A 14,966-nucleotide genomic window follows, 5' to 3' on the forward strand; every position below is an offset into this window, starting at 1 on the left:
TTCATAACTGTCTTAACTTTGGGGGATAAATAAACAGTCCTTAAAATGAAACTTTTTTTAGCTATGAACTCATGTAATCAGGGCTGGCCTTGAACTCACTATCTAGCGGAGGTTGGATCTCTGAGCCTCCTGCCTCTACTTCCCAAGTGCTAAAATTACAGGCCTATACCGTCACAACAATTTGTGTGGTGCTGGGCATGGAACTCAGGGCTTCATTTCATAGTGATAGACAAGTACTCCACCAAGTGAGCTACATCCCCACCCCTAGAACTTTCCATGTTTCCGTGGGTTGGGGTGAATTGTATCATAAGTTGAAGAGGATGTCTCTGTCTGAGAACTTACAATAGCTTTTCAAGGGTTTTGATTGCGCCCCACATGTGGGACACCTTAGGTGGGTCAGAAAGACAGCAAGGCCTCTGACAGGTCCAGACACCAGTGCTCACTGGGCCTCAGTGAGGGCGGGGCCAGGGAAACGAGACTCTGGCACAGGCCTGCCTCCCTCCGTGTCCTTTCTTCTTCTCGTGCCTGATTTCAGCAGAAAGACCAGGAGCCGAGCCCCTGAGAAGGGAACAGAACAGTCTCGAATCCGAGGTCATCCATTCTTCTGGTGGCTCTGCAGAGAGCATGGAGTTCACCGTCCGTCACTGGCCCCTAGCGTGGAACTTTCTCGCACTAGGCTGTTGGCACTGTGCGTCACCCTGCAGCAGGCAGAGCCTGCCTTCCCCATCACTCCAGGAAGAGGGAAATGCTCTGATTGAAGTCCCGTCTGCTCACAGCCTCCTAACTCCTCGGCTGTGTATTTTATTGTCATATTGACACTAATTTGACTCAGATGTCACCTCCATCCTGATGCTTATTCTTTATGCAGGGTGCGGATGGGGAGGCTCAAAAACCCATGGCATTGATCTCATAGGAGAGAGGCAGACATCGCTGGGGCCTCAGGGGACTGACTGATTCCAGCAGGGAGCCCAGACTCAGCCTGAGATGGGGGGGGGGGGAGAGACTGAGGCTGAGGAGAGCAGACTCCATGTCCCACAGGCTGCTGAGTCAGGCTGGAATTGAGCTGGGTCAGAGAGGCCATTTAATGAACCTGAGTTGACCAGGACACAAAGGAACTGCCCTTGTAACATAACTTAGGTAAGGGACACTGGCCTCTACCTAAGTCCCCAGCTCTGTGGCCTCACCATGTGGCAGATGGAGGTTTGGGTCAGTGAAGTGTAGATAGAGTTCTTAGACTAAATTCCTCAGAGCATAGCCTAAGAGTGAGCCCAGAAAAGGCCTGGGCCAAGTATAGTGGATTACACCTATAATCTCAGCACTTGGGGGTGTAAGTGAAGAACCAGGAGTTCAAGGCCACCCTGGGCTGCATCAGACCCTGCCTCAAAAAAGAAAAAAGCGGGGGGGGGGGGAGATTTGGCTCATTCAGCAAAGGGTTTGACCTTGAAAGCATGAAGACGTGAGTTCAAATTCCCAGAACCCATGTGGAAAGCGGGACGGTGTGTGTGTGTGTGTGTGTGTGTATGTGTGTGTAGCTGTGCCTGTCACCCCAGCAGTGAGGGAACGGGAGGGGTGACTGCACCTGTAACCCCAGCAGTGGGAGATGGGATGGGTCACTGCACCTCTCTCAAAAAAAATCAGTGTTGGCATGGTCTCCCTGCACACACATGTATGTGTACACGTGCTCATGTATGTGCCCGGATACAGAAAGGAGGAAAAGAGAGGAGATGGGAGGGGAGGGGACGAGAGAAGAGGGAGAGGGGAGGTGAGACAGAGACAGAGATAGGTAGAGACAGGAACTGGCCACGTCAGGCGTCTTCTGAGGGAGAACAGGCGAGGGGCCGGTCACTCGATGGCCAGCGTTAGGACAGGCACAGCCACAGACGAATGGCTGCTGGGAGTGCAGCATCCCCAGACATAAATCACGGGAGAAGCTCGGGAAATGAGTGCCAGGCTTTTCTTCCCATTTAGTGATTTATCCAGGGAAGAGGCACGTTAATAAACACATTTCCCTCGAGGGCAGGGATAACAGAGATGAATACCTCTGTCAGTTTTGGCCTGCTTCCTCTTGTTAGGGGTACCCGAGAGGGTGGGAGTCAGAGTGTTAGCAGCGAAATCTCCTTTTGAAAAATATATGACGGTGGGCTGAGGTGATAGCTCAGTCAGGAAAGTGCTTGCCTTGCAAGCCGGGGGCCCTGAGTTCCGTTCCCTGGGACCCTTGCGGAAAGGGGTGTGCTGGGGCATCCTCCCAGGAGAGAGAGGCAGGTTGGTCCCTGGGATTTGGTGACCACCCAGCCTAGTTACTCGGTGAGTTCTAGGTCCGTAAAAGACCCTGTCTGAAGAAGATGGTCAGTTCCTGAGGAGCAACACCTGAGAATTTCTTCTGGCCTCTACAACACGCACATGCATGCACACATACTGAAAGAACATATATGCCAAAGACTTGTATGAGTCCTTTAGTGGGTGTTAGGCCCTTTGTGCCCCCTCTTGTGCCCATTTTCCACTTAGTTCACAACAAAGAGCCCGAGAGGGGACCTCCTTTTGCCTCTAGCTTTGAGGTAAGGGTTTTCAAAGCATGGAAACGAGGTGCTCAGAGAATGCCCAGATGGACGCCTATGGGGGGCAGGGGGAGGAGTGTTGTAGGTCACTACCACAGCTTGGTCATTTTTTCAAGACTTTGGCTCTTCCCTTTGCCATAAACTGTTGGCCCACCCTGGCCATCCACACAGACCTGCTGGCACCTTGAAGGAGTCCTGGGAATTAGCCATTTCGCCAAGACATGTGGACAGGGTGACAGGTGCCGTCCTTGGAGTTCTGCATGGCTTCACAGCAGCGTGTATCTTGCCATCTTGCCCTCATTAGACAGAGGCTGGGGAGGGTTCTGTGATGTTCTGCACAGCATTTAGGCAGTACCAGGGCTGCTTGCAGGCAGCATCTCCAGCCGAGGCATATGAAGGCCCAGAGTCCCCAATGAAGATTGGCAAGGCATGGAAGCCATTGCTCCTCACGGGTATCTGGGAAGATGAAGACATACCCTGGCACTGACCTTGTTTTGTGACGGGCCAGGCCACCCATCACCTAACTTCTCATCTTAGGGACGTCCTGAAGGCTGCCACTACCATAAGTCCCCATTGTGGGACAGCGAAGAAACTTCAGTGACTAGGGCCATCCAGTGATGTCAGACAATTTCTAGGCCACTGTTGTCCTTAGAATAGAGGGTAATGGGGAAGGAGGAAGAGCAGACTGGAGCCTGGAGTGCCAGGAGTGTGTGTGTGTGTGTGTGTGCGTGTGCGTGTGCGTGTGCGTGTGCGTGTGTGTGTGTGTGGTATGTGTTAGTATACACACGTTCAGGAGTGTCCAAGCATGGCTGGTATATGTACCTACATGCAGGGGTATATGTGTGCATGCTCAGGAGGTATAAACATTCAAAACCACACAGCCCTGAAGCTCAGGTGACCTAGAGCTGGGAGTCCCCAAGTATGAGCACATCTGTGTACCACGAGGCCTCTTCCCATTGCTCCTCCTCTGCCTCCGTGGTCTCCCACAGCATCCTTTCCAGTAGGTCTTGAGGAGCCAGCCACAAGTCAAGCACCACACTAAGACTGTGAAGCAGCCCTCCAGCCTCTTCTTGGCGAGGTTCCTCTGGGGTGCAGGGTATTCGTGTGATACCAGCTGCAGCAAAACCCGCAACCCTGTGACTCAGAGCCCTGTTCACTCTCCTCCCCAGGAGGGTCTCTTCAGTGTTGAAAATGAGCTCATCACCACCACCCCACACTATGGAGAGATCCTGGACCTTCGTGATGTGGGTGGAACTGGTGATAACATGCCTTTTGTTGTCTGTTACAGCGTCGCGATTCTCTAGCCCACGTGTGACCCCCCGCCTCAGCCGCAAGCGGGCGCTATCCATCTCCCCGCTCTCGGACGCCAGCCTGGACCTGCAGCGCATGATCCGGACCTCTCCCAACTCGCTGGTGGCTTACATCAACAACTCCAGGAGTAGCTCAGCAGCCAGCGGCTCCTACGGACATCTGTCCGCTGGTGCCCTCAGGTGAGCCCCAGCCGCGGGTGGGGGGAAGCACTGGGAGCTGGGCTGGGGCCACATGGCTGGGTCTGGCCTTTCAGGCCTTACACTGGAGAAAGACAGAACTTAATGCTACACTACCTTAATCAACACACTAACAACTGTGCTGATAATTCGAAAGCAGTAGTGAGGCTGGGGATGTGACTTTGGTAGAGTCCTTTACTGGCCTGCACAAAGCCCTGGGTTCCATACCCAGCACTGTATAAAACTAGGCATGGTGACGCATGCCAGGGATCCCAGCACTCAGGACATAGTGGCAGGAGGGTCAGAAGTTCAGAGCCATTGGCTACATAATGAGTTTGAGGACAGCCTGGGCTACGTGAGACCCTAATTGTAAACATCAAAGCAATAGTAATGAAGAGAGTTCACGCCAACCCTGGAGTGCATCCTTACATAGTAAACCTGTCGTCATGGGTTCAATCACGGCACCAGAGGTGCCAAGGTCAAAAGTGGTTTCCTTAGGAGCTGGGGAGATGGCATAGTGGGTAGAAACAGTAACCACGGAGTGGAAGTGTTGTTGGAATCCTCAGAATGCATGTCAGAAGCCAGGCACATAGCACAAGTACCCATAGTCAGTGCTGCTGTGGGGAGATGGAGGAGACAGGAAAGCCCTAGAAGCTCAAGCCTGGCCCGCCGGTAGCACGCCGTGGAGAGACAGCAGAGTCCCTGCCGCAAACACGCTGCAAGGAGAGGACTGAGACCCAAAGCTGCCTCTGATTTCCCTATGTATACTTTGGCATGTTCCTTCCCTGCTTGTACAAATGCTCAAAAATACGTATACATCTGTACACACACAGAAACACAGTTGTTAATGAAGTGGCTTTTCTCGTATTTCACTAATGTGGCAGAGGATCTCGTTGTTGACTAGCAAGGCCACACCAGGTGCGACACTAATGTGATCCCCGCCCTAAGCACATCTCAGGGCTGGTAACAGTCTCACTGTCGGACCATCCAAACGTTCTCCCCTTTCCACTGCATGTGACACTAGACTTTCCCCAGGACTCAGATCCAACCAGCATAACTGAAGCATGATTCCTGTCCTGTCCCCACACTGTCCTGGTATCCCCACTGACCTGCCCCCCCCACTGTCCTGGCATCCCACTATCCAAGCAACTTCCTGTCCTGGAACCCCACTGTCCTCATCCCCACTGCCCTGCCCACCACTATCCTGCTGCCCACTGTCCTGTCCCCCACTGTCCTGATATAACCATTGACCTGGACCCCCACTGTCCTGATCCCCCACTCACCTGACCCCCCATTGTCCTGGCCCTCCACTGTTTTGGGCCCCACTGTCTCAGCCTCCATTATCCCAGCCCTCACTGTCCTGGCCCCCACTGTCTCACCCACCTCCCACTTGTGAGAGGGCTGGATACAGGCACTTACAGTTGTCTCTAATATCTGCTGTGGGAAAAGTTGTTCTCATACTGAACATTTTAAATGCTAAGCCCACACCAAGGAGCAAGAATTTGAGGCTGATGGGGCTGGAGAGATGGCTCAACTGTTAAGAGCATTTGCTACTCTTCCAGAGGACCTGGATTTGGTTCCCAAAACTCACAACCACTGGTAACTTTAGCTCCAGGGGATCCAATGCTCACTTGTGGTCTGTGTGGGTACCTACATATACATAGCCACACACAGACATATAAATAATTTTGAGAGAGAGAGAGAGAGAGAATGAATGAATGAATGAATGAATGAATGAATTTGAGGCTGGCGTAATTCTGAGTTCCCCTTCAGACGCTGAGGCTTCATCTTTGCTCCTTTGTAGATTATGGGATGTCCTGGACCTCTGTGTCCGTGAACATGTCCTCAGTACTGTGGACAGGAGCCTCTGCAGGGGGCCTCCTCATAGCAGCAGCTCACACTGCAGAGATGCTGCGGGGGAGCAAGGAGGAAACCATATGTCTCTGGTGGCATAGCCTCAGAAGCCACCAGCATCTCTCATCTCTTGCCAGGAAAAAGTGGCTCATGGGCAAGTGTATGACAACTTGTAAGTGCAGCAAAAGCTCAAGGAGGTGGGGGATGGAGTGAGCTGCAGGACTCAGTACAACGAGAGCGCAGTGGTCCCAGGCCAAGTGAGGTTCCAATGGGCAGCTTCAGGATGCATCTCAGGTGTCAGAGCACAGAAACAGTCAGGTGTGGGGCTGGAATAGAACCTGGAGCCTGCAAGGAGCCAGCCTGTGCAGGATAAGGTTGCGTTCAAGGAGCTACTGTGGGCAGCAAGGCTGAGTAAGGGCAATCCGTGGCCGTGGTGTGATTAACATTGTGCCATCTTGAGCCTCAGGCTTGGTCATTTCTGCCCAGAAGTGTTGGTCTGGCAGTGCACCCACATGGTTCCCCGTCCTCCTCTGTTCTCCATTGCAGCCCAGCCTTCACCTTCCCCCACCCCATCAATCCTGTGGCCTACCAGCAGATCCTGAGCCAGCAGCGGGGCCTGGGTTCAGCCTTTGGACATACGCCACCCCTGATCCAGCCTTCGCCCACCTTCCTAGCCCAGCAGTCCATGGCGCTCACCTCCATCAGCACCATGCCTACCCAGCTCAGCAGCAATAGCAGCAGTTGTCTGAATGATGCCAGCCAGGTAGGTGGGTGCGAGAACCGGAGGTGGCCACCGCTGCTCACGCAGCCCCTGAGGGCTGGTGGAGATCTCTGCACTTTAGCTTGACTGGTCAGTTACTTTGAGGACAGAGGCCACATGATGGGAAAAGCCTTAAGCTGGGCCAGAAGCCCTGGCCTGGACCCAGGGTAAGCTCCCAGTGCCTCAGTCTGTCCTCTTTCCAATAAGCTTGAAGGGCTGGAGAAACCCTTCAATGTACAGGGTTCCGTGCTACACAGGGACATACATGCCTCATGTGAAACAAGGTGTCTGGGCTCCGTGCTTCAGCTGGCCCTGGTTGGAGGACCAGTCCGAGAGACTGTTTTCTGATGCTTCAAAATACAGAAGGGTGGGAAAACTAAGGAGACACCTCAGTGGGTGAAGAGTTTGCTTTGCAAGAATGATCACACATTTTAAAAGCCAGGCATTGACCAGCAGTGATGGCACATGCCTTTAATCCCAGCACCCAGGAGGCAGAGCCAGGTGGATCTCTGAGTTCAAAGCCAGCCTAGTCTACAAAGTGATTTCCAGGGCAGCCAGGGCTACACAGAGAAACCCTGTCTTGAAAATTTTAAAAAAAATTAAAAATAAAAAACCAGGCATAGTGATGCACACTTGTAATGGTAGTTCTGGGGTGGTGGTCTCTGGAGTTCACTGGCTAGCTAACCTAGCCTAATTGGGGAGTCCCGGGTCCCAGTGAGAGACCCTCAAAAAGACAATGTGGATTTGACTAAGGGACACATGTGAAAATAATCTCTGATGTTCACATATGTGCATGCTCATGAACACAAATATACATTGTGTGAATCCACACATAACGTACTATGCACATATGTGTACACATACATTCAAATACAGGGTTATCCTAGATGATCTGTGTGGGCAAACTCTAGAGCCACAGCTCAGATAGAATTCGGGGGTCCTCTGCCTTGTGCCTACATGACACTCTGTCCTCTGCCTCCTCCCTCAGAGCAAGCAGAGCAGCGAGTCGGCAGTGACTAGCACCGTGAATCCCATCACCGTTCATAAGCGCAGCAAGGTCAAGACTGAGGCCGAAGGCCTGCGGCCAGCCTCCCCACTAGGACTGACACAGGTAATGAATGGATGGGAGAAGGGGGAGGAGCAGAAAGGTGGATGGATATTGGATGGATGGATGGATGGATGGATGGATGGATGGATGGATGGATGGGTAGATGGATGGGTAGATGGATGGGTGAATGGATGGGTGGATGGGTGGGTGGAATGGGCAAGTGGGTGGATGGATGGATGGATGGGTAGAGGGATGGGTAGATGGATGGGTAGATGGATGGGTGGATGGGTGGGTGGAATGGGCAAGTGGATGGATGGATGGATGGATGGATGGATGGATGGATGGATGGATGGATGGATGGATGGATAGATGGATGGATGGATGAATGGATGGATGGATGGATGGGTGGGTGGGTGGATAGATGGGTGGATGGATGGATGGAATGGGCAAGTGTGGATGCATGGCCATCTGCAGTACTTAGAAAGTCAGAATGTAGGTGAGCTCATAGAGCCATGACCCTCTTGACTCAGCACCCTGCACATATATCATTTTTATAAAATATAAATGAGTAAATGAATGTTATACTCATGCTAAATTTATGGCCAAATTTATGAATGAACACTCACATCTCCTTCCCTTCCACCTTGCTTTAGGCTACAATTATCCCCACATTCTCACGGCCTCAGCCAAGGGACTGAGCTGTTTAAGTCCCCTGAGTGGCTCTGGTCCTTAAGGCTGCCCCCTCTGCTGGAGCCCCCGCTGTATGTCCTCTATTACCAGTGCTCCCGGTGCTCGGGTAGGGGACTCGCAGACACCCGGATGCCAACTGCTAGGTCACGTCGGATAGGAGGGAAGAGTGAGGATGGAACAGCTGTGGCCTGGGGCCAGCATGAGTAGGGCCCGGCCTTTGTGCAGAGCCCTTCGGAAGCCTTGCTGCTTGCTGGGTTCCCTAGGAAGACACGTCAGCCACTGCTGCTCTTGGAACAGGAGTCCGCCATGTGAACCTAAGCCTCAGCTCCAAGCCCTCACAGTGGCCTACTCTCCATCTGTTAGCCCAGTGTTCCCAGTCACCAAGAATGCTCGGGGCCTCCAGTCCCTGACTCCCAGAGTCTGCTGGCCCATCCTTTATCAGGCCTGTAAACCGTCAGGCATGCTCCAGGCACTTAATTTTCATGAAATATCGGGTCCTCTTATTGTCAGGCAAACAGAGGGGTGGGTGACAAATTCTCCTCCCTTCACTGACACGAGCGCCAGTCTGAACATGATGCATAGTTTCCACGAGGCTGGCCGTCGTGGGGAGGGGGTGTGTGCAGAAATTGATGAAGACAGCATACATTCAGGGGAGATAAACATGCAGGAATGTTGAGGACGGGAGGCGATCAGGGGTGGGTGCTTGCCAAGCACCTTGGAGTCTAACTCCACATCCACGGGTGGGTCCTTATTACTGCCCTACACTCTAGGAAGGCCACCCAGAGGTCTTTTTCCTGTCCCACACTCAGAGCCCTTAAAAACAAACAGACAAACAAAAAGCCCAAAACAAACAGACAAGCAAAACCTGTTTTGCGAGTGACTGGAAAGATGATCCTGTCAGTAAAGTGCTTGCCACACAAGCATGAGGACCTGAGTTTGAATCCCCAGCATCCATGTTAAAATCTGGACATGGTGGCATGTACCTGTAATCAGTCTCAGTGTTGAGGAGGAGAGACAGGTGGGTCCCTGGAGCTTGCTGGTCAGACAGTAGCTGCATCAGCAATCTCTGAGTCTCAGTAAGACAAGGCGGGCAGTGACTGAGTTATGACAGCTAAGGCTGTCCTCTGGCCTTGTGCATGTGTAGACAAGCACACACACACACACACACACACACACACACACACACACACACCAGTTCATGATGATGAAACCCTTAACCAGAGTTTACACAGATAGGAATAAGGACTACACTCAATGTCTCTCCAGGCATGCATGCACACACACACACATACACACACACACACAATTATTATTTTTACAAAGTTATATAAGGCCAGTTTCATATAACTGCATATTCTCCCTATTCCCTGAGCTCTCACTGGCACCCCCTTGTTCTTTTGGCAGCTTTGTTTCTACTCCATGCCCTCCGTACAGATAGGATTCTATGTATCTCTACAGGCAAGGACTCACAAGCAAGAGAAAGAACGCAGGATTTGTCTCTCTGAGACTGATTCATTAATTTCCTTACTGTGATTATTTTTGTTGCATCCATCCAACATGATACTAAGTTGGGGGAAACTAAAATCGGGAAGACAAGGGTGTCCACTTTCCCTACTCTTCTTAACATAGTGCTTCGAGTTTCAGCTAGCACAATATGATAAAAAAGAGGGGTACAGAAATGGGATACAAATAGGAAGGGAAGAGCCAGTGCATCCTCATTTGCAGCTGACGTGACCCTATGCATGCATGAGGCCCTGAAGACTCCCCTGGAAGCCCTCAGAGTTGATAAACACTGGCTGCAGAGTAGCAGGATACAAAATGAACACGCAGAAATCGGTAGCCTTCCTGTACACATGCAGAGAAAGAAACCGGAAAAGCACACTGGGCATGGTGGTACCTTCCTGGGATCTCAGCACTCTAGAGGTGGAGGCATTAGGACTGGGAATTTAAGGCCAGCCTTGGCAGCACAGTAAATGCAAGCCTTGAGCTGTACAAAGTCCTATCTCAAATAAACTTAGAGATGGGGGCACAGGAAGAGTCCATTCAAGTCACTGCAGAGAGCTCTTCCTCACAGGGAGACAGGCGTGATGCCGCCATGTGTGGTTTATTGCAAGGCCTTGCCTCCCTTTGGCAGAAAAGACAGAGAAGTAACCTTGCTCTCTGTTTAAGCCCTTACTTAAATTGTAGACTGAGAGAGCTCCTGCTTGGTCTTGGAGCAGCCCACCATTGGACCTGCTGGTCCCGGCTCCCTTAGGACAGTCTAAACTGAGCAGAGCCTGGAGTGTATGAGAAGATGTTCCCAGACGTTCTGTGTGCTGCCTTAGGAGACCTTCTTACCTCCTCCACAGACTCATCTCGACAGCCCCTGGCTGCTGAATACCCACCCAGAAGGGAGGTGTTCTGACCTCTCTGCAGCTAGTGAGCTTGCTTTGTCAACATGTGGCAGCTTTGTCCTCTGCAGAGCAAGGGCATTTGTTGGGAGGGTCCCTGATGGTGAATCAGGGAGCCCTTTTGGAAGAAGTGTGGCCCCAATGCAAAATCAGAGAAGGCCTGTGTCTGTGGCCCACCATGGGAAATCCTGAACTTCTGAGATGAGCTTAGTGTCCCTAAGTGAACCGTGCCAGTGGGGTCTAGAGTTCTTAACCTGGCAAGAGTTTGTCCCTGTTAGCCAGCAGTTTCTTGCTTCCTTGGAGGCTCTTCCTTAGTTTGTTTTCTTTGTTTGGCAGTCCAGGGAATTAAACTGGGGTCTTGTGTGTGTTAGGCAAATGCCCTGAAGCTTTCTCCACACCCCAGAAGCTCTTTCAGAAATACAGGGTACATTCCTGCTGTTTTTAAAAATAAGTTAAACAGTAAAGCAAATCTTTATAACTGCCCCTGGCCTTGGTTTGGCTCCCAGAGTGCTTGGCAGATCCTCAACAGACTTCACAAGCCCTCCCTGGACCTTGCTGCCAGCCTGGGGCGCCTGCACCTATCCTTGGCCACCTTTCCAGGGAGGTCCCCTGTGATCCGAGGCTTTTTCTTTGAAATGGCCTCATAACGCTAATGTGATCAAAAAGAGTGTTCCATTTCCATGGTACACTCACTGAAATAAAACATTCTGACCAAACTCAAGTAGGAGAGAAAAGTAATAGTCATTAGCCTACACTTCCGGGGCAGGTCCGTCACTGAGGGAAGCCAAGGCAGAAGTCATGGAGTGTTGTTGCTAGTTTCTGCTCGGCTAGCTTTCTTATGCACCTGAGTACCGTGGGCCTTGGCTATGGTGCCGCCCACCAGTCTTGTTATATCAGTTAACAAGACAACCCCTGACAAATCTGACCTAGGCACTCCCTCAGTTGAGGCTTCCTCTTCAGACGACTCAGGCTGTGTCAGATCGACAGTTAAAGCTGACCAGAAGGGGACACAGGTCCAGGTGTAGGCTACTACACACCAGGATTTGCTGTGGAGAGGAGAGCTCATATCCCTGAGCCTCAGTTTCCCTGGCTGTGAGCTGTGGCAGGGAAACACGCCCGACAACACAGTCTGTGGGGTCTGCATCTGAATCTGCAGGACCATGGCCCTGTGCTGATGGCACCTGAGTGCCCACGTGCACTTGAGGAGGAGGAGGAAACAGTTTGAAAAAGTGATTTGGAAGACCGAGGACTTGGGGTTTCCCGCTTGTCCAGGCAGGACCCCCACACACTTAACAAGGTTTCCCGCTCCAACGGCTATAGGGCTCGCTTCAGCTACCCATAGTGGAAACCAAACCACAGAGGCACAAGTCAGGATCTTCCTTTCTCCTGCTTACATACAGATCAGAAGGGGAGGATGCCCTGGTCAGAACAGCTTCATGACAGAACAGGAAATGCCCAGGACTGTCGCCTGCGACAATGGTTTCCTAAGGTTGAGCTGAGGAAAGCGGGAATGAGTGTGACTCTCTCTGTATGTATGTCATGTGTGTCCACATGTGTGTATGCATTGGATATGTGCATGTGTATAACGTGAGTACATATATTGTATATGAATGTGTGTCCACACCTGTGCCAGCGAAGAGTCCTTAGTATGAACCCCTGAGGTTAATCTCATGCTACCCTCAGGACTGGGTCCCCAGGCATGGCTCATGTGGATGTGGTCTCCCCTTCTCCCAGGAGCAGCTGGCCGATCTCAAGGAAGACCTGGACAGGGATGACTGCAAACAGGAGGCCGAGGTGGTCATCTACGAGACCAACTGCCACTGGGCAGACTGCACCAAGGAGTATGACACCCAGGAGCAGCTGGTGCATGTAAGCCTCTGACCTCAGCTCCTGCGGAGGGATGCAGGATCTGGAGACGTTCACGGCCTCTGCTGCAAAGGGGGACCCCCATCCTTTACAAATGGGTGGTATCATGACCGGGTGCCTTGGGGCCTCCTCACCTCACCCCAAACACATGCATGAAATACTGAAGAGAGCCTTCCCCAGCTTGGGTGCGGGGTAGCAAGACTGAGTGCTCTGAGCTGCAGCCCACGTGTCCAGGAAGTTCCTTCTAGAACGTGAATCTGTATTGTCGACCTCTCTGCAGTAAATCAGCGGGGGAGGTGATTATCAGAGCTGTGTGCTACAGGTTCAAGCCCTTAGGCTAAAGAGTGGACAGTGCTTGGGCTGGAACTGGGCTCAAGCAAAAGTCCAGAGGTGACGATATAAAACGATGTGCTCCGTGGCTGAGGAGACAGCTCATTGGCAGAGTGCTTGGAAGGCCTGGTTTTAGTTCCCTTTTAAAAAGGACTAGGCATGATGTCAGATGCTTTTATTCCTAGCAATGAGAAGGCCAAGAGAGATGCACGCCTGGAGATCTCAGGCCAACCAACCTAGCCTTCCTCCCGAGTTCCAGACCACTGAGAGTCTCTGCCTCAGAAACCCACAGAGAAATACCCAGCAGACAGAATCCCTCAGCTAGAGTCCTGCCTTGACCCGGAAGGGCTGTTCCGGGCTATCTCTGTGGCCCGAGGGAATCATGTCTACCTCTGTGGCCCGAGGGAATCATGTCTACCTGGTCCTGGAAAGAGCTCTCTGCTCTCCAGGGAGGATCTGCTTTTGCCTGGTACTGCCTCTCTGCACTCTGGGAAGATGGATGGCAAGCCAGAGCCCCGTCCATTATTAACAATTTCTCGCTAAGTAAACCAATAAGAAAAAATGAAAGGCGTAGTCAGGAAGCATTTTTCTCATTTGAAAGGCTTTATGAATGGAAATAGGAGCTGGAGGAGAAGGTTTTCTGGAAGTTCAAAGGGCTGCTATTTTACTATTTCCCAAGGTTGTGTTATCTATGCTTGACAATCGAGCATGCTGCACAGGGCACCGGGCCAGTGGCTTTTCATCTTCAAGGACAAGGTGCTGCCACTCGGTTCCTGGACAGCCGTGTAGGCTGTAAATGGCTTTGTCTGGGAGAGACTACGGCACATGAGTTTACATTTCCTCGGAGTACCTTGTAAAATACAAAGGAGTCAGGCAGTGGCTTTGCTGCGTCCTTGGCTGACCTGCCTCGCTCATCTACGCTGTTTAGCCCCAGGGTCAGCCTGGCACCATGCCTTGAGCCCACAGCTAAGGGTCAGGAGCTAGTTGTAGCCTCCCTCTCGGGCAGCGCTGAGCAAGCTTCATTTCCCCTCCTTTGTATATCTCTGAAGCAGGAGTATCAGCATGTCTGTCTCACCACACATTTAGCCAGCTCCTGCTGCTTGTACCTCAAGAACGAAGCCGTAATCACCATGTCCCCATAGGCCAGGCCCTGAAGCTCACCTGGGGTATATGGGTGGCCTTTGCTCAACAGTTAACTCCATCAGGGAAGGAGCCAGAGAGATGGTTCAGTTGGACAAGTGCTTGTCGTGCCAACCTCAAACCCTGTGTTCTGATCCTCAGCACCTACATAAAAGTCCAAGTGTGGTGATGCTTTGTCTATAGTTCCGGCCCTGGAGAGATGGAGAGACAAGGACCCTGGAAGCTCACTGACCAGCTAGCCTTGCTGAATTAGTAAACCCAGGTTCAGTGAGAGACCCTGTCTCAAAAATCTCAGGGGGGACAGGCTGTGCTGGCCTCTGCATTCATGCACACTGCACACATAAGGACACACACATACAAACACAGAAGTATCTGGGGTGGGGTTTGGGCCCAGGGTCTCACACATGCTAAACAAGCATCCTGTCATTGAGCTCCCTCCCCAGGAACTAGCTCTTGATAGCTAATTGGGAAACACAGATGGAACAAAGAGGTGTACCTGCTGGGGATTATCTGAAGGGGTCGCACGCTCTTGTAGGTCATTTGGACAGCCAGTGACCTCTACACACTGGATGGAATGGGCAATGGGAAGGGTCTCAAATGATGAGTGGGGGTGGGAGACACAGCCCACGGTGCTGACTGCAGCAACCCAAGGAGTTCATTTTAGAAACTTCCACTCAGACGGAAGATTCATGCCGAGACTCTCAGGCTAAGTCAGTAAGCAGCAGAGATGGAGTTTGTTTGTTTTAAAGCACGTTTGTTTATCTACTCTATGCTTGTGCATGTGCCACAGCACGCTTGTGGGGGTCAGAGGTCAACTTGCGAGAGTCAGTTTTCCCCTTCTACCAC

At 51.8% G+C, this 14,966-nt stretch overlaps 1 protein-coding gene across 4 annotated transcripts in view; it reads left to right on the top strand.

Moving 5' to 3' along the window:
- Gli2 (GLI family zinc finger 2) overlaps nucleotides 1–14,966 on the top strand; it is a 225,402-nt gene that overhangs the window by 194,862 nt on the left and 15,574 nt on the right. For all 4 annotated transcript variants that reach the window (XM_087906602.1, XM_085688367.2, XM_085688365.2 and 1 more), the window contains 4 exons: nucleotides 3,844–4,045; nucleotides 6,443–6,659; nucleotides 7,645–7,767; nucleotides 12,519–12,653. In XM_087906602.1, coding sequence (XP_087762728.1) covers nucleotides 3,844–4,045; nucleotides 6,443–6,659; nucleotides 7,645–7,767; nucleotides 12,519–12,653 — 677 coding nt within the window. The remainder of the gene's footprint in view (nucleotides 1–3,843; nucleotides 4,046–6,442; nucleotides 6,660–7,644; nucleotides 7,768–12,518; nucleotides 12,654–14,966) is intronic.

The sequence above is a fragment of the Myodes glareolus genome, chromosome 5, assembly GCF_982192425.1.
Source record: "Myodes glareolus chromosome 5, mMyoGla1.1, whole genome shotgun sequence".
Classification (NCBI taxonomy): domain Eukaryota; kingdom Metazoa; phylum Chordata; class Mammalia; order Rodentia; family Cricetidae; genus Myodes; species Myodes glareolus.